This window comes from Pteropus alecto, unplaced genomic scaffold, assembly GCF_000325575.1.
Source record: "Pteropus alecto unplaced genomic scaffold, ASM32557v1 scaffold57, whole genome shotgun sequence".
In the NCBI taxonomy this organism is placed as follows: Eukaryota; Metazoa; Chordata; class Mammalia; order Chiroptera; family Pteropodidae; genus Pteropus; species Pteropus alecto.
Window position 1 is genome coordinate 1,842,314 of NW_006442508.1, and position 23,565 is coordinate 1,865,878.

At 37.1% G+C, this 23,565-nt stretch overlaps 1 protein-coding gene across 17 annotated transcripts in view; it reads left to right on the forward strand.

The window, feature by feature from the left end:
- Positions 1-23,565, forward strand: part of LIMCH1 (LIM and calponin homology domains 1) — a 336,436-nt gene that overhangs the window by 299,426 nt on the left and 13,445 nt on the right. For 12 of the 17 annotated variants that reach the window (XM_006922457.3, XM_015597538.2, XM_015597531.2 and 9 more), the window contains 10 exons: positions 2,144-2,234; positions 3,371-3,534; positions 6,375-6,480; positions 12,555-12,595; positions 16,504-16,584; positions 19,194-19,286; positions 20,153-20,257; positions 21,139-21,263; positions 22,815-22,936; positions 23,206-23,329. In XM_006922457.3, coding sequence (XP_006922519.3) covers positions 2,144-2,234; positions 3,371-3,534; positions 6,375-6,480; positions 12,555-12,595; positions 16,504-16,584; positions 19,194-19,286; positions 20,153-20,257; positions 21,139-21,263; positions 22,815-22,936; positions 23,206-23,329 — 1,052 coding nt within the window. Of the gene's footprint in view, positions 1-2,143; positions 2,235-3,370; positions 3,535-6,374; positions 6,481-12,554; positions 12,596-16,500; positions 16,585-19,193; positions 19,287-20,152; positions 20,258-21,138; positions 21,264-22,814; positions 22,937-23,205; positions 23,330-23,565 lie in introns of all 17 variants that reach the window. The other 5 variants (XM_015597532.2, XM_015597537.2, XM_025040279.1 and 2 more) reach the window with 2 other exon arrangements.

The window sequence follows — 23,565 nt, forward strand, 5'->3', positions numbered from 1 at the left end:
TGTCCATGTGGAATCTAAAGAACAAATAAACCACAATAACAAAAACAGTAATAAACTCATAGATACAGAGAATATTTTGAGGGCTACTGGATGGGAGGGGTTTGGGGGTGGGAGGAAAATGCAAAGGGATTAAGAGATGCAAATGGATAGTTTCAGAATAGACATAGAGATATAGAGTGTAGCATGGAGAAGATAGTTAATAATGTAATAATTATGTAAGGGGAAGAGGGATACTAGATTTAGTGGGGTGACCACTTTGCAAGTTATGTGGATCTCTGATTAATAAGTTGTACAACTGAAACTGTATATTATTGTATGCCAACTATATTTGAGAAAACTCACTGAATCGTATGGTGTAAATATGAACAACTAATAGTCTATTAAATGTCAATAAAGCCGGGAAAGATTTTTTTCTTAAAAAAAGCAGCAAGAGAAAAGCAGGTAGTTACCATCAAGGGAGCTCCCATAAGACTGTCAGCTGATTTCTCAACAGAAACTTTTCAGGCCAGAAGGGATTGGCATGAAATAATCAACATGATGAAAACCAAGGGCCTACAACTAAGATTACTATACCCAGCAAAGCTATCATTTAGAATCAAAGGCCAGATAAAGAGCATCCCAGACAAGAAAAGGCTAACGGAGTTCATCAACTCCAAACCATTATTACAAGTGGTATTAGAGGAACTTCTTTAAGAAGGAAAAAAAAAAGATAAAAAATATGAATAATGAGATGGCAATAATTACATATCAACAATTACTTTAAATGTAATTGAATTAAATGTTCCGGTCCAAAGATAGGGTGACTGAATCGACACCCTTACATATGCTGTCTATAAGAGACTCACTTCAGATCACAAGACACACAGAGACTGAAAGTAGAGGGATGGAAAAAGACAATTCATGAAAATGGAAATGAAAAAAAAACAGTAGAAATAGTTATACCAGACAAAATAGACTTCACAAAAAAAGCTATAACAAGACAAAAAAGGACCTAGTAATCCCACTTTTGGGTATTTATCTGAAGAAATCCAAAACACTACTCTGAAGGGACATGTGCACCCATATATTTATTGCAGCATTATTTACAATAGCCAAGATATGGAGGCAATCTGAGTGTTCATCGGTGGATGAATGGATAAAGAAGAAATGGTACAAATATACAGTGAAATGTTACTCAGACATCAAAAAGAGTGAAATCTTGCCATCTGCAATAACATGCATGGACCTAGAGGGTATTATGCTGAGTGGAGTAAGTCAGACCAAGAAAGACAAATGCCATATGATTTCACTTATATATGGAATCTTAAGAACAAACCATAAAAATAAACAGCAGAAACAAACTCATAGATACAGAGAACATTTTGATGATTGCCAGACTGGAGGGTGGGGATGGGTGAAAAAGGGGAAGGAATTAAGAAATACAAATTGGTAGTTACAAAATAGTCATGAGGCCATAAAGTATAGCATAAGGAATATAGTCAATAATATTGTAATAACTGTATATGGTGTGAGATGCATACTAGACTAATCAATGTGATCACTTTGTAGGTTATAGAAATGTCTAATCGCTATGTTGTATAACTTAAACCAATATGATATTGTATGTCAACTGTAATAGAAAATTTTTAAAAATTATTTTTAAAAAAGAGTAAATTTCACAGTGCTAAGAACCACAGGCCTTTATGCTGAAGATAAGCTACTGAGAGATAAATCGTAACCTTAAAGAAAATTTCTATTCCGCTTGGCAATATGACCCTAAACCAATTTTAAAGGCATTCAAGAGCAAATGGGTGGTAACTATGATTTTGAAAATTTGGTGGTGAAAGGAAGGGAAAAGTTGGGGATGTACCTCTGAGGTAGACAGAGGAGTTGGGGAGTTAGGCAGTGGATGCATGTGTGCCTGCCCTCGTGATGTAATGCTGCTTCAGCACCTCTGTTCTTCACAGAATGTCTCCTTCCAGCAAATCCAGTCTTTCACCATAAAGCTGCCTAAGAAATAGAAAAGAATGAATTCATATAAGCAACTCACCCTGTTAGCCTATTTGAAAAAAGAAAAAAGAAAGAAAGGAAGAAAGAAATTCTTTACTCTTTAGAACTTTCAAAGGGATAATTTTTTCAAGGGGGGAAAAATCTTTTTTTTCAGGCAACAATTGAAGAAACTGAACCAAACAGTCAAGAAGATGAGAATGGTGGTGAAAAGCCAGAAAAAGGGAATACAGAACTTGCCTCATCAGGTTTGTTTTATAATAGTCTAATTTTAAGGTAAATCATGATAACTGTTAAGATATAATGGAAATAAGCATCATCTCCTGCTGAGCAATAATAGTTAAGCTCTGTAACAGGTGTGGTTGTGCTGCCACCTAGAGGCTTACTGGGGAAGTTCTGACACTATGATTTATCTTTCTGTAAAAACAAGCACCCATGATTTTTTGCTACCTTGTTTTCGGTTTTTTGAAAGTTTATTTCCATTATCTTAGAGAAGATTATATTTCCACAAATAAATAATGCTAAAAAATAAGGGTCATATTTTAAGACACTATAACAGCAATAGATAAGACAAAAATATATCATAAAAATAGACACTGAAATGATAAAGCTGGTGAAGTTTGAAAGAATAAAGTAATGCCACAAATATGGACAGTGAGTATGAATAGAGATCCCCTGTTCCCTAAAGTAATGTTTCTCAATATTTTTAACACATTTTTTCTTTTGATAAAAACCTCTCACCCTCTTCTCATACCAAATTATTTTTAAATGGCATTTCAAAAGATATTCAATGTCATTACAAAAAACTTAAGCATATGCTTTTTCAAACTAGATTGCACCTCATTTTGATATGCCCCCTCAGGTGTTAACTTTTCCACCCACTCTAAAGTGTACCTAATTCTTCTTTATATATCAGAAAACACTTTATTTTCATTGCATTATAAATACCTCACAATCCTTAACACATTCCAGTTCTGAAAATATGGTGTTAAAAAGGAGTATTGAAATACAAAAAGAAGAGTCAGTCATTTGGGTGGAAATTATCTGTAGATGTTCTCCCATCCAAACCACCTATCATAATATTTCTTGTCAACATTTTGTTTCATGTAGTGTTGTTTGTATGTGAACTCTGACTCTTATTAAGAACTTGAGCTTTTTATAGTGGGGTTCTTTAATGTGTTCTATGTTGCTTGATTTCTTTGTATAATATTATGGAAGATCCTAGAGAATTATGGTACCTTAAGCTCATTTATACTTCTCATCACGTGGTAACCCAACTTCTTATTGCGCAGAACAGGATATGGACTCAATGTACTTCATGGCTTAAATGTGCTTTTATATGGTCTTCTTCTTCTTTATGTTTCTGAATGTAACTTTTTTTCAGAGCCACAGCATTTTACAACAACTGTGACTCGATCCAGCCCAACTGTGGCCTTTGTGGAGTTTTCCTCCAGTCCCAAGCTGAAGAGCGATGTGCCAGAAGAAGAAAACCAGAAGAAACCAGAAAATGAAATGAGCGGAAAGGTGGAGTTGGTGCTGTCACAAAAGGTGAAGTACATAGTGGATTAAAGCAGTTAAATCCAAAATTAGTGTGGCTTCGTATTGCAGCTGGCTGCTACTGTGACACTTGTTCATAATGAAGATTTATTTTCTCTCCTACTCTTTTTTCTTATCTTTGATATGTTTTTTTTTAAATAAAAATATACTACATGTTCACTGGAAATAATTTACAGATAGAAAGATGTAAGTATTAGTCCATTTGGACTGCTGTAACAGAATACCATAGACTGGGTAGCTTACAAACAACAGAAATTTATTTCTCACAGTTATGGAGACTGGGAATTCCAAGATCAAGGCAGCAGCTCCCCAGATAATTCTAGTGATTGGCCACCAAGATAGAGATACCACCGATTGGCATACTGGCATACCACATATGGTGATATTTTAACTTTAAAAATTAACCCTAAATTGGATTTGACTTTCGAGTAAAAAAATTACCACTTCTACTTCTGGCTCCTCCATAATGTAGTCAATCAGTATTGACTGGGCACCTACTACATGCCAGGCACTGTACTAGACACTGGATTTTCAACAGTGAACAAGACACAGCCCTGGCTTTAAGGAGCTGAGAGTGCTGTGTCCTTGGTAGAGCCTCAAAAATGCCTATTGCCTTGATGCTTTTTGGAAAATTCAGACTCTAGCTATTCCCCATTTTTATACATAGAGAATTAAAGAATGGTCTGAAAGTTTGAAAGTAGGAACTAAACCGTAGGAAAAATATCTGGGGGCAGGCAGAATGTCCTGTCTTTGCAGTTTTTGCCTTATCCACATTACACTTGCAACCATTATTTTTTATTCTTCCAAATTGACTTTTTGTTCCACTTAAATTGAAATTGAAAGGAAAACTCTATTTCATTGCTAGAATTTTTTTAAATCAAGTAAAATGAATATCATAACTAAAAAGTATTCATCTGCATACTTCATCTGTGTAACATTATCTGTGATCCATCTTTGGACCACCAGTGTCATATCTACCCTTCTGTGGAAAAAAGAGTTTTCAGGGGTTCTTAATATTGTGTGTTCATGTGTGTGCATGCATGCATGCTTGCACGCACCTGCATACACAACATGTTTAGCCATCTTGTAAACATTATTCTCAGAATAATATTATTTAAAGCATAAAATACACAGAATTCTTAAGTTTTCCTTGGTATCAAGGCGTACTAACTATATATATCCCCTCAATAATGTTCTGTAGACTCCAGGTTAAGAATTTCTGCTGATTGATTAGCAAATGCAATAATGGTCTTTGAACCCAGTGCTTTTCTCACATCATGTGAATGTCTCCCTTTTTACTTTCCCTGCTGTACAGTTAGCTGTTAGAAAAAGGGAGAAAGGTGATTACAGTGGTTGCAAAAGATTTTATTTTCTGACTTCACTTGAGAGTCTTACCTTTATAAAACAAAGTGCTCATGTACACAGACTGACCTTTTTACACAGTGGTCATTTTGAGCATTTCTGCTATTAACTGTTTCATTTACAACTGGGCATTATCAGAAATATGTTTTTATTAGACTCTGCTATGAAGGAAATTAGATTAAGATTTGAGGGTTGTTAACTTTGATAAGTCTAGGCCTTACCTTTTTTGCATGTTTAACACTGAAATTCAATTGGACATCTGGTTGACCTCTGTAACGCAGAATGAAGTGATTAACTATTTTCTTCAGGATTCCATTAGGGTTGAATATATTACTCATACGGAAAAATAAAGTCCTACCAAGAAGAAATTCTAGACATTAAATCAGCCTGAGGACCAAATCATAGATCAGCTTATAATGAAACAAGTGCTCTATAGCCACGCTTGCCTTATTGGTTATCAAATTAATCTGTTGAGAACACAGCCAACAGCCAGAGTGAATCAGAGGAAATCCTGTAAGCAGCTGAAAGGACAATAACTGTTACAGCTGTGCTCTTCATTTAGATCTTTGCTCAAAGTCTACTAACTTTTATTTTAGATATTAGTTTGGTAATCTAGTCTTTCAGCAGTTGATTAGAAGCAACAAATCGGAAAGAGGGTAATTCTAGCAAAGGCCATTCAGATTGGGGAGAAACAAAATTAAATAGCAGTAATAAGAAAAATCTATTTTTACAAAGCTAATATAAGAAGTTTTAAAGCCTGTAATTTTAGAAGTATTTACCATATAGACAAATGATCTCACATGCCTCAAAAATCCTCTAAGGTCCTCATTGCTATTGTGTTGTTTGATAATGGCTATTTGTAATGATGCTTTTTTGTTAACAGCCAAAGCATATTGTCTTTAGCGTACTTTGCATAAATTTGTTGGGGCATTGAGTTGCTTCTCAAGGATAATGCCCATTAAGAGGTAATATTATTTTAGTATTTAGCACTTACATAGTAAGATTTTTAGTTTATCTTAGGTAGAACATCTCACATCCTGAGATTACAAATTCAGTATTATGAAGTACCAGGAAGAGAAAATGGGACTGAGCAATAAGAAAATGAGACAGAGTGGTGTGTAATCCCAAAGACGGAATATTATTTTCTGGATTTGGAGAAAAATGGTCATTAAATTTGCATGCTCTCATTTGATTTCTCTGAAAAATTGGCCTCATTAATTTAGAAAAGCACAAAAGGGGCTAGGAGAAGTGACCAGAATGTCCATTTAAGAGTTAAATGTTTAGGCTCATTGACATGTAATAGCCATGGATTCTTTAATTTTATTTTGCCTATGCATTTATTAATGGACAATACTTATGTTAGTTTATGTTTATATAAATTTATACTCACATAGAAGTTTATATGAGTTTGACATGAGGAACTTACAACTTATATAAACTCATGTTTCTGTCTGTTGCTCATGACCCAGGTGGTAAAGCCAAAATCTCCAGAACCAGAAGCAACCCTGATGTTTCCATTTCTGGACAAAATGCCTGAAACCAACCAGTTACATTTGCCAAATCTCAATTCTCAAGGTAAAGAGAAGGAAATGTTTTATTTTTGTTCTACATGTTCTACTGGGCCCATCTAAAGTAAAATATTCCCTATTTAAAGGAATATTACTGCATTTATGTTAATGTTCCTTTAGCCATGGTGTTTGCCAGAATCCATGATGGCTGAATTAATAATTTCAGAATGGAAATCTGGGGCCACGTTCTCTATTTGGCCTATCCAGAGCCATTTCATCAGCCAGGCACTATAGGCACCATAGAGCCTACACAAGTGTTTGATACCTTAAAATAATTTTATTGGCTCCAAAATGTAGAAAAAAATTTGCAAAATAAAAAATCAATAACTTCAATAAAATATGTATAACCTTAATATTATGTCAACTTCATTAATTGTTAATTACCTAACTTTATACAATATCCATTTAATTTGACAATGATTTTGGAAGAAAGTCGCATTTTCTTACTCCATAATAATTCCCATGTGTACACAATGATTACTAAGAAATTCACGATCATAGATTAAATGTGTTACTCTTAACCAAAAACTTTAATCTTTCAAAAATTCTTTATAGCTATACTACAAACATTTATATGCTGAGAATATATTTTAACATGTTTCATATATTTGGTACATTTTAACATGTTTTATGTAATGAGGCGAGAGATGGCCTCTGAAAATATGGGAATTTAGGCCTCTGAAGATCTTTAAAGTGGCGCTGACCACTGCAAACTCCCAGGTACCTTTCAGGCCACGTATAGGTTGTGAATTGCCCCTTGACTCTTTAAGAGCCCAACTCGAATCCCTTTATCCTAGTGAGAAACCAGCCACCCACAACCACCAGGAAAGAACCTAGGGCATGTGAACAGTGGGAGAGTTCAGGATCTATAGGGACTACTGATTCTTCAAAACACACACAGACCAAACGAACAAGTGTTGATGAGGTTGTAGAGAAAAGGGCGCCTTTGTGCACTCTTGGTGAGATTGTAAATTGGTGCAGCCACTGTTTAAAACAGTATGGAGATGCCTCAAAAAATTAAAAATAGAACTACCTTATGAGCCAGCAATTCTACTTCTGGATATTTATCCAAAGAAATCCAAAATATGTTCATTGCTGTGCTGCTTACAATAGCCATGATACGGAAGCAACTCAAGTGGCCATCAATAGATAACTAGATAAAGAAGAGCCATACACTCTAAACAAGTATTATTGTTATTTTTATGTCTTATCGGCCATGTCTTCAGTGCACAATGTAAACACAAACTTGAAGTCAGTGGTTTTCAGAGCTTGGTCCCTGGATCTGCAGCTTTAGCATCCCTTTGGGAACTTTTGGGAGCCATACCTAATATTGTAATATTCCATTGCTAAAATAGAATATTACTTGGCCATAAAAAGGAATGAAATCTTACCATTTACTACAACATGGTCGGACCTAGAGAATATAATGCTAAGTGAGATAAGTCAGACAGAGAAAGACAAATACCATATAATTTCACTTGTAGATGGAATCTAAAAAAGAAAGGAACAAACAGAACAGAAATAGATTCATAGATAGAGGACAAACTGATAATTGCCAGATGGAAGGGAGGTTGGAGGGCTAAGTGAAAAAGGTGGAGGGATTAAGAAATACAGATTGGCAGTTATAAAATAGTCAAGGGAATGTAAAGTACAGCATAGGGAATATAGTCAATAATATTGTAATAACTGTATGGTGAAAGCTCGGTACTAGACTTAATCTTTAAAGTGGCGCTGACCACTGCAAACTCCCAGGTACCTTTCAGGCCACGTATAGGTTGTGAATTGCCCCTTGACTCTTTAAGAGCCCAACTCGAATCCCTTTATCCTAGTGAGAAACCAGCCACCCACAACCACCAGGAAAGAACCTAGGGCATGTGAACAGTGGGAGAGTTCAGGATCTATAGGGACTACTGATTCTTCAAAACACACACAGACCAAACGAACAAGTGTTGATGAGGTTGTAGAGAAAAGGGCGCCTTTGTGCGCTCTTGGTGAGATTGTAAATTGGTGCAGCCACTGTTTAAAACAGTATGGAGATGCCTCAAAAAATTAAAAATAGAACTACCTTATGAGCCAGCAATTCTACTTCTGGATATTTATCCAAAGAAATCCAAAATATGTTCATTGCAGTGCTACTTACAATAGCCATGATACGGAAGCAACTCAAGTGGCCATCAATAGATAACTAGATAAAGAAGAGCCACACACTCTAAACAAGTATTATTGTTATTTTTATGTCTTATCGGCCATGTCTTCAGTGCACAATGTAAACACAAACTTGAAGTCAGTGGTTTTCAGAGCTTGGTCCCTGGATCTGCAGCTTTAGCATCCCTTTGGGAACTTTTGGGAGCCATACCTAATATTGTAATATTCCATTGCTAAAATAGAATATTACTTGGCCATAAAAAGGAATGAAATCTTACCATTTACTACAACATGGACGGACCTAGAGAGTATAATGCTAAGTGAGATAAGTCAGACAGAGAAAGACAAATACCATATAATTTCACTTGTAGATGGAATCTAAAAAAGAAAGGAACAAACAGAACAGAAATAGATTCATAGATAGAGGACAAACTGATAATTGCCAGATGGAAGGGAGGTTGGAGGGCTAAGTGAAAAAGGTGGAGGGATTAAGAAATACAGATTGGCAGTTATAAAATAGTCAAGGGAATGTAAAGTACAGCATAGGGAATATAGTAAATAATATTGTAATAACTGTATGGTGCAAGCTAGGTACTAGACTTATCGGAGGGATCAGTTTGTAAGTTATATAAATGTCTAACCACTATTATGTACACCTGAAACTAGTATAACGAATGTCAACTGTAATTGAAAAAAAATTAAATTTAAAAAAATCACACAGACCACTGGGCTTTACTGGTATGATTGTTCTCTTTCTAGGTGTGAAAACAGCTTAAGTTCGGGATGGAAGAACCATAAAGTTTCTTGTTTTTTGTTTTTAATGTACTTTCCCTGGTACATTTTATAGATTTATCAGTCCACAGACAAAGAGAGGATGGTACAGGGTCATTGTGACTGGGAATTTATGTTTACTTTTCTTTTCAAGGATGGGCAGCTATTTGGGCTGGATTCTGAGGTGGCTTCTGGCTGACAGAGATGTCGGGCTCTTTCTGTATAACGGAGTACCTGGGAGGGAATTAATTGGTGCATGCATGGATGATCACTAGTTTCTTAATGTGGAAACAAGTTCAATACTATCTTCAAAACATTTGTTTTACGTTTGTCAGCCCTACTGTCCTGAAGGGAATTGACAAAAATAAAGTCTTATAACTGGGTCAGCAATTGGCCATATTTAGAAGATTTTAATTCTGCCCTATTTCTAGCACTTTGTAATTGTGCAGATAAGTAATGTAGAGAGGAAATAGGTATTTTAAACCATATTAATTGGTTTTATTATCTTACATTTTTTATATCTCATTACCTGTTATAAGACATTTCAATTATAAAATGTGCAGTCGAATAAGAGACTTTACTTATCTTTACCTAAATTGAATGATTAAAAAATAAAATTTAGTAGCAGTAGAGCATTTCAAAAACATTCTTTAGGATAGAATTATATTTGGCATACGCCTGTTCTATACTCTTGTCTGGTTCATGGAAGCTGTAATTACAGGTGCAAGCTCTGGAGACCGAACACCTGGGTTTGATTCATACTCATTTAGTTCTTAACCTATGCAACCTTACCCACCAAGTTCTCCCTAATCACTAATCGTCACCTGTAAACTGGAAATAATAATAGTAAAAACTTCCTAGGGGTATTGGAAGAATTAAATGAGGTAAACCAAAAAAGTGTTTAGCTTAATACCTGGCTTAGAATAAGCACTAATATTATAATCTAATAGTTGCAGAATAGTAGCAGTAGGCATAGGAGTACAGAGCAAGGTGCCAGGCAGAAATAAACTATTCTTAAGTGCTTTTTTAAAAATAAGGGTGTCTATATTGTGGAGATAGGGCTTTAAGCAGTAATTTTCAAACATGAGTATATGCCAGGGTTGCCTGCAAGATGGGTTAAAATGCAAATCACTGGGCCCCACTCCTGCAATGTCTCACTGGGGGGAAGGGGAGACACAGTATTTGCATTACTAAAAAGCTCCCAAAGGGATACTAATGCTGCAGATCCAGGGATCACTCTCTGAAAACCACTAACTTCAAGTATGTGTTTAAATCATGCACTGAAGACATGGCCGATAGATATAAAAATAACAGTAATACTTGTTTGGAGTGTGTAAATTCCTATCTTTCAAGAGGCAAAAGGCCTCTAAAAAATGTAACTGTATTAGACATGATTTGTCTTTAATTGAGGGAGACAGGGAAAGTATAGGGCTTTGCCAGATATAAAGTCAGTGCATGTTTAAGTGACTAGTCTGTGGTCTCACTCAAGTCCAAAGAAGCTATAGTTAGGATCCAAAATCCTGGAACCATACCTAGTACTTCCTCTCATTGAAACAGTGCTACCTCCTCCATTTCCATAAAGCCACCTACTTACAGACTGATCCTACAGGCCACTGCAGATCTGCTGGTAGGCCCTACTGATGTTCCACAGACTCCTCTTAAAGGTACATACATGCAGAGAGAGTCTTTACTCTGAAAACATTCATAAAACACATTTAAAGATGACATATTTCCTTTTCTAAACTGTCTCCCAGCAGTAGAAAGATTTCTCAAATTGGCGTTTCAGGAAATATGTGCACATTTTAAAAACTGATGTCTTTATTTGCATTGAGAATGATGACAGATGAGCACAGCGCTAGTTTAAGGATGCAAATGAGCTGCTGTGTCTGCTTGATGCCATCACATTACAGATAGACATATACACATCTTTTGTTACAGACATATATAACTCCTGCCACAGACTTCCATACATAACCTTTATAAAGTGTATCAAATAATAATTGAACTCATCTCTGCTGTCTTTAATACTTTCCTAGTGTTCTTTAAAAGCAATGTGAACTGCGCATTTTGCTCTTTCATAGTATATCATATTATTTTGAGATTCAACATTTTAAGAATATCACCATTAAGTATGAGGCTATAAAATTTCACCTAACACCAAAGAAGACAGACAGTGGCATAAACTGTCTCATTTCTATTGACTTTTGTCCATGTCTTTGGGTTTTGAATTTTTTTTATTGAAATATTTTATACTTTAGATTCTCTCACTATAATTCTTGTGCAGCCAAACCTGGACTTGAGACTTGGAAGCATGGTTCTGTTCAACTCTTACCCTTGTTTTCATGATTTTCTGTTTGTTCTGTTCTACTGTCTGATCTAGAGTCGCCTGGCACTGCCAGTGTTCCGCTTAGAGTTCAAAACTCTTGGCGACGTTCCCAGTTTTTCTCCCAGTCAGGTAAAATGCATACTGGATAGCTATATTTCTTTTGTGCAAAAAATCCATGTTGCGAGCAACCAATAATATCTGGTATTTTTCTTCATTTCTGATTTCAGGGAAAAAAATGCTTGTTTCTGGCACACAGTTAGCAAAGAACTAGTTCTTTCATATAAGTGCCAATTATACTAAAATTGGGAGGAAGTTCACAGAATTTTACTTTGATTTTGAAAATCTAAAGAAATAATAATATTCGCCTCTTTTTTTATTGTCTCCTTCTCTTTTTTTAAACAAAAAATTAGAAACAATTACCAGGAACTGGTAATGGTTCTCTTGTTAACTGTGTCACTCTTTTTACTTCTTGAATGACATCTGGCCTCACTATGTATGATACTTTTCCAAGTCAGACAATCAGGGAACTGTCAATCAAGTCAAAATGCAAGGCGCATTAAAAACAAGCATTAATTGGAATATATTTTGCTTCCTATAGTCTAGTATCTGGTGCTAATTAATGTGAACAATCATATCATACTGGTTATAACCTTTTTGGTGATGGGTACAAACTGCTTCAAGGGTGTGCTTTATTATGATTTTCTAATGCTTCTGGCTTACAACAAAAAAAATTGCTTTGAAGCTGACATAGGAACCACACTCCACTGAAGGGATCAAAGAGAATATGGTAAGAAGCTGCTCACATTGTGATCTTTTCTTTTTTCTTTCTTTCTGTACAGTGGATTCTCCAAGCAATGAAAAGTCACCTGTAACTACACCTGTAAGTAACCCATTTAAGGAAAAACATTATACATCTAGTGTGATTTTAATTTATAAGGTATTTGATTCACTTAAAGAAGATTCAGTCAAAAATGGGCTTTACAATCAATTACAATTGATTGTAAAAGAATAATTGAAAGTCAGGTATAATGCTGTCAGGTGAATTATGAAGAAAGACATGGATTTCATTATGCAGAGTTGTGATCATGTCTGGAAACAAAATGGTAAATCAAGAAAGTAAAATCTAAAAGAAACAATTAAAATGAGTGTGACAACAGGAATTAGTATTAAAATATGTGACTTCTGTAGGCATTCAAAATCTTTTTTTTTAATGAAAACAATATTTCAACATAGTGTATTTTGGCAACAGGGCCCCAACCTACAATCTCTCTGAGATATCCAAGCTGTATCTGTTGCACTCCTTATCACAATCAATATCTTGAAGTAACTGTACATTTAGTTTTTAATTTTTTAATTGAATGAATTTTAAAAAATCATTTGCTAATTAAAATGTCAAGACATGACACTGGAAATTCCTTGCTGCTGAGTTTTATCTGAACAATCTCTACAGACCTGACTCCTTTCTAAATTGGGTTTTTCCAGCGCTGAGCCTTTTGTTTGCCCTCGAAAATTCCCACTGGATTTGTAGACTTCCTGCCTGGCACAATCAACTGTACCATTTTCCCTGAGCCCCCCGAGTGCAGTCACATAATCACCGGTACACCTTTGATTCCAGATTTACTGACTGTATACCCTGAAGGCTCTCTGAACTTTGTCTTTCTTGACTGTACAATAAGATAATAAAACCTTCTTTTCAGGGTGTTGTGGGCCTTAATTGAAATAATTATTCAGAAGCCTCTAGCACAGCAGCATCTGATGCATGAACGAATCTTCCCCAGTGGCTAATCCAAGAGGCCCACCATGGCCAATACCAATTCTTATCTATAAGTAAATTGTCTCACTTTGAGAATTCCTAAGTGCCAGTACAGAATGGAGAAGGGAGATCCATCGTGCCACATAACCCTCAATATCTTCCAGAATTAGCAACCATTTGTGGAAGCTGCCTCAGCCAATTCTGGGAATCTTGAGTACACTCACAGTGGATGGGAACCCGCAGAAGGACCCCAAAGCTGGCATTCATGGCACAGATCTGAAGACTACAACCAAACCCATTGATTTCCATTTTAAATGACATGGAACAACAATGTGACGTTGTTCTTGTACCCCTGGGCAGGGGTAGAGAGGAAGGGCGCCCTAAAGAGATACACTCTTATATCTGATTTATGGAATAGAACAAGAAAGAATCATATTACTGACCTGTATAAGTGAATTCTCTGAAAATACCCACCCCATTTTGTTATTTTTTTGGTGATAAATAGCTCTTCATAGAATAGAAAAGTAAAAGAAATTTGAAAATAAGAGCAGCTTGAAGAGGAACCAATCCTTTGTATATGCTGACCTCAATAGACTCAGGTCATTTTTGGTCAGACTTGGAGTGGCCTTAAGCTACAGGGTCAGGGTCTGTGAAGGGGAGTGAAGAAGACGATGTATTACTCAGCATGAAGTCCATTTATTTATTCAGCAAACATTTATTGAAGGCCTAAAAATGCAAGGTCTTAGGATACTTAGATGGATAAAGGGCCCGGCCTATCCTTGAGGAACCCCTAAGCCAAAAGAAGATACAAATCTGTAAACAGATAAACAAAGTGGGCTAAATGCTCTCCATTCCGACTTTCTCTAGCACCTTTTATATCTCTTTGATGATAGTTATCCCACTGTCCTCTGGTGATCATTCACATATTGGTCGCCCCCCAGCATACTCCCCCATCCTGCCGCACATGCATACATACACATACATACACACACACTCAGTACATTGTAAACTCAACAAGGCTGGGACTCTGAGCCATGTGGTATCTCCACCTGGCCTCTATTATTAAGTGCTCAGCAAATAATTGCCAAGGAGCACAATCACCATTCTTTCTCTCCCTCTTGTTTGTCACACAGGTATCTTCCTCTTTATCTTCTTCTGAAAGTTCTCATTTTTTTCTCTCTTGCTTTTAAACAAATATTCCATGTTTTCTTCTGAGCTCTATTCTCCTAGCCTACTCCTATCCTATCTGCTTACTCCTTACTTGACTTATTCTTGTAAATACTACCTAGTGAAATCTGAAAATTAAATAATTTCTAATTGTTGCTCTTATTTTTCTACTAGTGGACTTTATTCATTGAGCTTGCTGTAGCTTTATTCACATAACTACACCCTCGTTCCTCAAAAGACAAAGAAGGGCCATCCTCCTGAGAGAGATTCTAAATATTTCAACTGCTTGCAAGTCTTTGGAAAATGCTGTGTGGAGCCAACATCCAACATTATTAATCCAATAGATTTTCCCATCTAGGATTCACATTTGGATGTTTTCTAGTCATCCAAGAAAATGTGGGAAACTTTAGATTACATGCAATTAAATAGTTTTTCCCCTGAATAACTTGTCAGAGCCTTTAGTATGCTGACATGCAATGTGAATCCCAGGAGCGGCGTATAGAAAGTACATTTCCTCACTTATTCGTTCCCCTTTCTTTGACTTTTTGTGGGCATTGTGGCCATCTCAACCATTTGCAGGAACCACAGCAAGAGTATAAATTGAGACCTACATTTCATATGTCAAAATATATTAAAGATATAAATATTTATAAAGTTATAAATCCAGCAACACCCATGGCCTCTCTTGCATTCTCAGCCTGGAGATGCTTTTCTGGGCCAACCCAGGGATCACGCACCTTGGTGATAGCACAGATCCGTGGCAGGCAGGGCAAAGGTGGGCTGACTCAGGTATCTTGGGCAGTAACTGGTCTCATCTAACCTGGAACAGGACTGACCCTGCCCAATTTCCCACACAGCCAGGGTAGGTTAATTCTGCCTGCTCCTCACCCTACCCCAGACTCTCCCCCTTCTCCCTAACTCTTCCACCCTTGCCTCACTTTTTCTCTCAAGATTCCCAGCCAGTTCTAAGTATCTCCCCAAACTACCCCATCGGAGGGAAGAGGGGAAGCACAGTTATTGGGGAACCTGCTTTGCCTCAGGTGATGGGGAGGCCAGTAACTCTGACAAGTTATTCAGGGGAAAAACTATTTAAATATAGCAGGCCCACCTTTTGCTGGTTTCGCAGGGACCAGCTGTGATTTTTCTCCCCACCCGTTCCCGGACCCTCTCAATCTCACATTCTGTGGCCTGGGTGCCCACTTTAGTTCATGCATCTTTCTCTCGTTATTCCTATTCTCTCACCTGGTTCCCAAACTCACAAAAACCTTTCTGAAAGGAAAAAAAAAAAGTCTTTGCGTTTGACTGTTATGCAGATGCCAGGGCAGAGACTCTTCCCTGCCTCTTCCCTGGATCTCAAGTGATGCTAGTGGGCATTGGTGAGTTAAATGACCCACTTTAGAGAAAGCTGGTGTAGAAAAGCAATAACAGTACAAAAGATTACCTAGTTCTATAGGGCAACAAACGTCACTTATTACAAAATGCAGTTCTGCTGAAATAAGCATTCTCATTTGCTCAGATCCAGGATCAATATGCAGAATGAGTATCTTACGCTCCAGAGCGTGAATACATTTAAGAAATCACTTCTAAAAGAAATGAAGCGAAAGCCTTCCCATGACAGGGGCTAATTACTTCATGTTTTCATTAGCTCCAAAAAGGTTCAGAGAATCATATCAGCCTCTTGGAAATAAACCAAAGAGGGACTAAGATTAAAGAGCATTATCTGCCAACAAAGAGAACCTTTAGAAGCCTGAAGGCTTCTGCTTCTGCGTGTCCATTAGAGTGCTAGGTTGTAGGCAAACGTGTCCCTTGCCCTGGTCTGGCGTTGAAGACACGGCTCAATTCTGATTATGCTTTTATTTTCTAAGCAGTTTAAGTTCTGGGCATGGGACCCGGAAGAGGAGCGCAGGCGACAGGAAAAATGGCAGCAGGAGCAGGAGCGTTTGCTCCAGGTAGGGCTGGGTTTGCTGCTTTTTTTTTTTTTTCTTTTAGATGATTCTCTCCTAATTTCTGTTGTATTAAATAGACTTTATCACAGGAAACGCATGGAATTGGATTCTTCCCAGAAATCAGTGAGTCTAAATCAGTTCATTTTGTGTCCATGCAACATAACGCCCTGTGTCTAATTCCTCCTACCAAAAGTTATACTGATGAAGACAAGGAAAAAGCATGTCACTTAAAAAAATAAAACTCTACAAGTGTTGATTAAGAGCCAACCCATTCTTTACCTCCTTCGTTACCAATCCAAGTAGCAGTGGGACTGAATTATCGAACAAGGCCTGGGTCTTGTTCCTTAACTAGAAATGTTTGCTCCATCTTTGAGTAATAGCTGCTAATCTTCAATTCCAGAAAAATTCTGGAAGTAAATTTATCACATTCCTTCTTGTTTCATGCCAGTTTTGTGGAATAATGGGGCTTCAGAAAGTAACATAATAGCCTTAGAACCCGATCTATGCTGAGTGCTTGGAATGTTCCAGTTCAGTTCTCATAAAACTCTTCAAAGTATGTCTGATTAGCCCCAGGTTGTCATCGGCGAAACTAATGCTCAAAGAAGTTAAATTAATTGCCCAAGGTCACACAGCTAACAAGGGTTGAGCCTGATTTCAAATCCAAGTCTGAATGACTTTAAAACTCATGTTCTTTCCACTATACCCTCAAGAGTACTGGTTTTACCCAAAAGTTCATAAATGAAAAGAATTTTAAATCTCATTAATTCGATGGCTTTCTGCTGCTGCGTAGAAAGCAATGCTTAATGCAAATGTTTCTAAATCTTTTTGTTCTAATCCTTTTGGATTAATTCCCAGCGGTAGAGAGCAGGGGTCAGTTTAGATAGCTAACCTTTAGGCCTTTGGCTTTAGGCTTGCCAGTTAAATTTGACACTTTTTAAAATTGTAAAGAGGTAAACCTTCAATATCAAAATATTAATAAGACCTGGATTCAGCAAAGTCCCAGAGCTGCCATGATTTTTAGATCCGTTGGGATCCATTGGGATGACCAGCCCTGCCATCTGCTATTCTCTTGGAAATCAGATGCCCATTTTCCAGCTAAATAGTGAACAGCCAAGAGTTAGAAATTTCACTGAGTAAAGATGACAGGCAAGTGTGCTTTCCCATGGTGGCACTCTGTCTGTTACACTCTGAAATGTGGCATGGTTACAGATGTAGGCATATGTATTGTTCCTGTCCCACCAAATTGTTACCCAGTGTGGTAGAATTGTGGGCTTTGGGGCAAAGTGTTTGTGGGGAAGAAAGGGTTAGGAGTAGGAGGTAGTGCAGACACACATCTTTCACTCCCTGCATTACCATTATCAGTTCACACTGTCAGTGAGGGGAGCACGTTCTAGGATGTGCACTCCTAGAACCAATAAACCTAAAATGCTAGGCTTATTTTTAAGCTTTTGTGAAGTTTTGAGGTCTATTTTCTTTATTCTGAAAAACCCCTGAAGTCCTTCTCTAAAACTTTACAATATTAGGTTTTGATAACAAAATTTTTGCCTGGAATTAAAAGCCTGCCAAGGGTTGACCAGGGCATTAATAAGAACACCAGGCTCCAGACAATCCCAATAATACCCTTTTGCTCCTAAAATAATGACATAACAGGTAATACCTGGAGGAAATTTCAGTGCCTTGTACAAGAAGATAGAAGCACAGACTTGTTTTAGCCTCAGAGAGATGATTGACAATCAGCCTAAAATATTTGACTGTGTGTGATACACTTCAGTGATTTCTTTATCTCTGTCACATCAGGGATGCCAGTCCCAAGGCATCCAGGGGTGTCAGTCCTCATTTTAGGCGTTAATTTTAATCTCCATTTATCCAGTTCTTCTAGTCAACTGTCAGGGACTCCAGTCACATTTTTAAAGCCATTCTTACTCAGAGTATTTTATTTTTTTCCCCCATAAGTGGTAACTAGTGCTGTACTGTTTCTGAAAACAGTAATGGCAGTTCTGATATTGAAGCCTTCTAATAGGCTGTTTAAAAGCTACTCTTAATTCAGAAGTTACTTAAAGCTAGGAAGATTCCATTTTGGTAGAATAGCTATAAGCAAAGAGTAATTCAGCTACTCAGCTAATTATCATCTTGTCCACTTTGGACCTTTCTGCAGGATTTTTTTGTTTTGTTTTAATTTTACCTTTTATTAAACTCTCCCAGCAGCAATGTATTTCTATTAGTGGAATGGCAAAGCTCATCTCTGAAGGACCCAGTAAAAACAAACTATTGGTTTAGGCTACCTCCTAGGACAAAGCCCTTAAAGTTAAGGAATCTTTCAATCTTTTCATCTTTTTTCTTTCTATAAGCAAATGTCTTCTCATATGTCTGAAGGACAATTCTATAAAACACCGACAGCAGAAAATACTACCTCATTGGATTTTTAGGGTCCTAACACATTTGAGTACCACAAAATAGTATTCTCTTTGTGTTGCATGAATGAATTAGATTCAGAATGTTACAACAAGAAGATAGTCTTGCAAAATATTGTACATGGTGGTTTGGAGGGAGAGGAAGTCCCAATAATGCATGCAATCGTTCATTCAGAACCATCTATGCAAATTCCATAACAGGAGAGATACCAGAAAGAGCAGAACAAGCTGAAAGAAGAGTGGGAAAAGGCCCAAAAGGAAGTGGAAGAGGAAGAACGCAGATACTATGAAGAGGTAAGAAATTCCCGAAAAGGAATTTGACCTTGCAGTCCTAATTCCTCAAAGTCCGTCAATACTTTCTGTGTCTGTGGTATGTGTATGCATGTGGCTCTGTCTGATTCTCTTTATTCATAGCACAGCCCATCATCCTCTTTAAATGAGTCATATCTATAGGCTCTAAAAGACCTCAATTATCCCAGATTTGTTTTGAGTTATTGAGTTATTGTCAAGAGAGACAATGTAATTGTATCTGTTCTCTAGTCAGAGAGTCAGATTCTTGATTTGTCTTAGATGACATGAAAGTATCAATTTATTTATTTGTGTATCTGTTTGAATCAAGCATATTTGGTAGTAGTGAATTAATTTTATGAGGATAATTTTGATATTGAGGCCAAATGAATTCTTACCACTACGTTCACTATATGGTACTAAAGAGATTTAGATGGGAGGAGAATTTGGTTTTGTTTTTTTCTTTTTTTTCTTTTTTTTAGATAAACAAACCAGACCACAGTAGAGAATTTGAAGAGAGCTATATTTTATGTATATTATCTCAAATTTGTTTATGATTAATATTGTTGGGAATCTTATCTTCAACAGTTTTTGTGTGTAATCTGACTCCTAATAGCATTTCTAATTAGGCTTCTTGAATGACACTAATTAATTTGCAAAGACTTTGTTTTTCTATTAAATTAAACGCTAAGTTTTAAATTGTTGCCCATAGAGAGTGTTATCTGATTTACATGTTTTTAGAAAATAAGACCGTCTTTCAATGCCTTGCTTGTTTGCTGTTTTTTTCCCAGAGATCCTTAATGAAATTTTTCTCTTGACAAATATGATTTTTTACTCTTTTCCCTTTCATTAATTCTTGTCCTTCCTCTTAGGAGCGCAAAATAATTGAAGACACTGTGGTTCCATTTACTATTTCTTCAAGTTCTGCAGACCAGCTGTCTACATCCTTCTCTATGACTGAAGGCAGTGGAACAGTGGTGAGACCATAGATTAAAAGCAAATTGTGATGTAAACAAACCTAACTAGAAGTATAAACCACAAGGCCAAGTTTTCTACCAGTTTAAATCTCTAGAATCATGACAGCTACTACAAGGCCATTGTACCCCATGGAATTGTCACTGCCATTGTCAAACCCTAGAATCATTTCCTGAGGAACAATAAAGTCATTGCTGAGGCCAGATCTGTCGCCACAGGCTGGCAACCAAAGTCTCTCTGTGCTGGCTGGCAAGGTCCTGATTAGTAAGCTGTGTGCTGGAATGTCCTTGATACCCATTATTCTTTCATTCCACAGACATGTATTCCTCTTTGCCATAACACACATCCCTTTGTGCTCTCCACCAGTCTCCATGAAAGTTGCTTCTCTCCTACTCTTAAAATTCCACATGAAATTACATGTGTATTCAAAATCTGGAGAGAACCCAGAAAAGCTGATCTACCTCAATATCCCCTGAATAAGGTCATGAAGGTAGTAGACAAAAGTCTATAATCTGCATTTAAAAAAGTAATAACTGGTGGGTACTACAAAGATATTTGTCCTGAAATGAGCAGTACTTTGACTATTTAGTTTTTAAAAGTGAGTTTTCTAACTAATTCTCTTTCGTTATAAATTTAGAGAGAGATCTAGATTGCACATTTATTTCAAATCTTTGGCTTATTTCAAAGGTGTGTTAACCTAGGTGCACAGTTATTTCAAATCTTTGGAACTCAGTTACTATTCAGTTAATTTGGACAACTGTTCTTTAAATTCTAGGCAATGCAATTGAAAAACAAAGTTTCAAGTATCCCATAGCCAGAGATGAGTGTTGTCCAGTGTTTTAAAAAATTATATTCAAGATTATCCTTGTTTCCCCTCCATTAGAATAAGATGGACCTGGAAAACTGTCAAGAAGAACAAGATACAAGACAGAAGAAATCATTCCAGGGGGACAATAATGACTTATTGTTTAAGACTAGAGAAAGTGATCCAGTGGAGGAAGAGGGCAGGTATGAACCATACTAGGCTGTCTGTCTAATTGCATGAAACCAGGCTCTGCCTGTGCACTCCCAGGAAGGGTACTCATTGCTAATGCAAATTATATTTGGCTTTGAAAAGATCATTCCAATAATACATTACATATTGCTTGAACACATTCTAATAACCCTGAAGTCAGCATCCTCATACTATTGAATATAAATAGCCTTCTTTTAAAATAGGCAAAACCTTTTTTTAAATAAGAGGAGATAGTTTAGATCATCAAAGGAGCATGTTGTTAGTTCAGAGCCCCAATCCTAAATATCACTCACCTGAAATGGTTAATATGTCCCGAGGGACAGAGATTAAATGACGCCTTGGGGTCGCACCCACTGTGGTTTTATTATGGGCCTGAACTTTACTATTAGTATCCTCTGAGCTGTGAAAAGCCATGTTTACTCTGGGTGATGATAAAAAAGATAACCAACAAATTGATTGGTCGTGGGTAATCACCCCACTCATGGGTTTCAGTATGTTCCATGGGAGATCAGAACCAGGGTATCCAGATAGCCAAGCAGCATTCAGAGCTAGCTCAGATGAGAGATGAATCTGGTTGTAGCTATGGGCTATAGTGGGTTTATTGATGCCACCCCACTCTTAACCTAGAAGGAACCCACAGAAACCCAGGAGGCTGGCAGTGCTCTAGCAACAGGAAGTTCTTTATGAAACAGATGTTTGCCTCTGGGCATCTGAGATGCCAGATAGATATTGATAAGTGTGCATGCTGGACTACGCTGCACACACCATCCTCAGAGGGACCTTAAGGCATGAAAGGCTATCTGTCATTTTCAAAGACTGGTCAATTTGAAAGGTTAGCTGAAAGCTGAGCTCTTCTGGTGGGACTTGCTCTGAGAATCCTCCTGAGCTCATCAGCTAGAAGACTGGGTGAGTTGTAGGATATAGGAGTTCAGGCCACGAGTCTGGAGTCAGCAGAGCCTTTGGAACAGCAAGTCTGTTTCTAGTTCACACTGTTTATAGGGACTTTCCACTTGTATGAAACGAAAGCCACTCATCAAGAATATTTGAATACCACTGATAAGCATTTTATGTAATTTTTGCTAGTTTCCTATCGCCACCAGGAACTTTTAAAAATCTCTTCCATATCTCCTTTCTTTGCACACAGAAACTCCTGTAAGACCAGTGGATTACCATGAGCTGCCAAAGCCCCATGTGGCCCAAATGATTTCTGCAATATATCCTCTCTTGTGCAAATCTGGGAGAGTCCAGTTAGCTCTGGCATCCCTTGAGATTATTAGAATGAATTTCTTTGTGGACAGGGAGGTGGGGAAGACATCAGAAATGATGGTTTCACAAGTTTGTTAAATTTATGAGTAATAAAAATGAGTAGCATTCTAGATCATTTGAAATCCATTTTGAATCTAGTTTAAAGTAAAAAGAATAAATAAACATTTAGTTAGCCCCATTTATTTTTTTCATATTGAAGTTGGTATTTCCATATGCTAGGGAATAAGTTTAGTTCAGTTTTTATCTCTGTTCTGAAATATATTTATTTATTTTAACAGCCTAATTCAAGGGGCCTTGACAGATTCTGAGAACCCCATATCGAAAGGAAACTATCAGGATGACCAGCTGGATACAGAAGCTGGGGCCCCACGCTGTGAGGTGAACCCACAGCTAGCTCAGGGTAAGGCGGGAGAAGTGAACCCTGATATTTAAATTATTGTAAGACATTACCCCTTCATGGTCCAGACAGATATGACCTTCTCTGGCTGTGAGCTTCCCTTCTACCTTAGGTAAATAGCACAGTGAATAAACTCCCACCACCACATGCCCTGAGTCTCCATAGAATCACCTTGAGACTCAGCAGGCATTAGCACTTTAAAGAAAAGTGACTAACTAAGCATTAAGGTGACATTACTGAGCACTAAGTTTATGTTCTTTATTTGGCCTCAGATCCATCACAGAATCAGCAGTTATCAAACCCACCAATGAACATTTTAGAAGATGTAAAGCCAAAAACTCTCCCTTTGGATAAAAGCATTAACCATCAGGTCGAGTCTCCAAGTGAAAGGCGGAAGTGAGTAATCAAAAAAGATGGATGTGCAATTCCTTTATTCCTTAATTCTTATTGACTAAGAAAAGGAGAAATGAAAAAGTGTGAGATGGCAAGATGTTAGCAGCATTTTTGTGCTTTCTCTCCATTGAATCTCATTAACAAGTTAACAGATATTTACAGAAATTTAGGACAATCTTTGTGGCAAGTAAACATTCACTCTGAATTTATCAGTTTGAAAGAGGCAAAGTAGTTTTTAA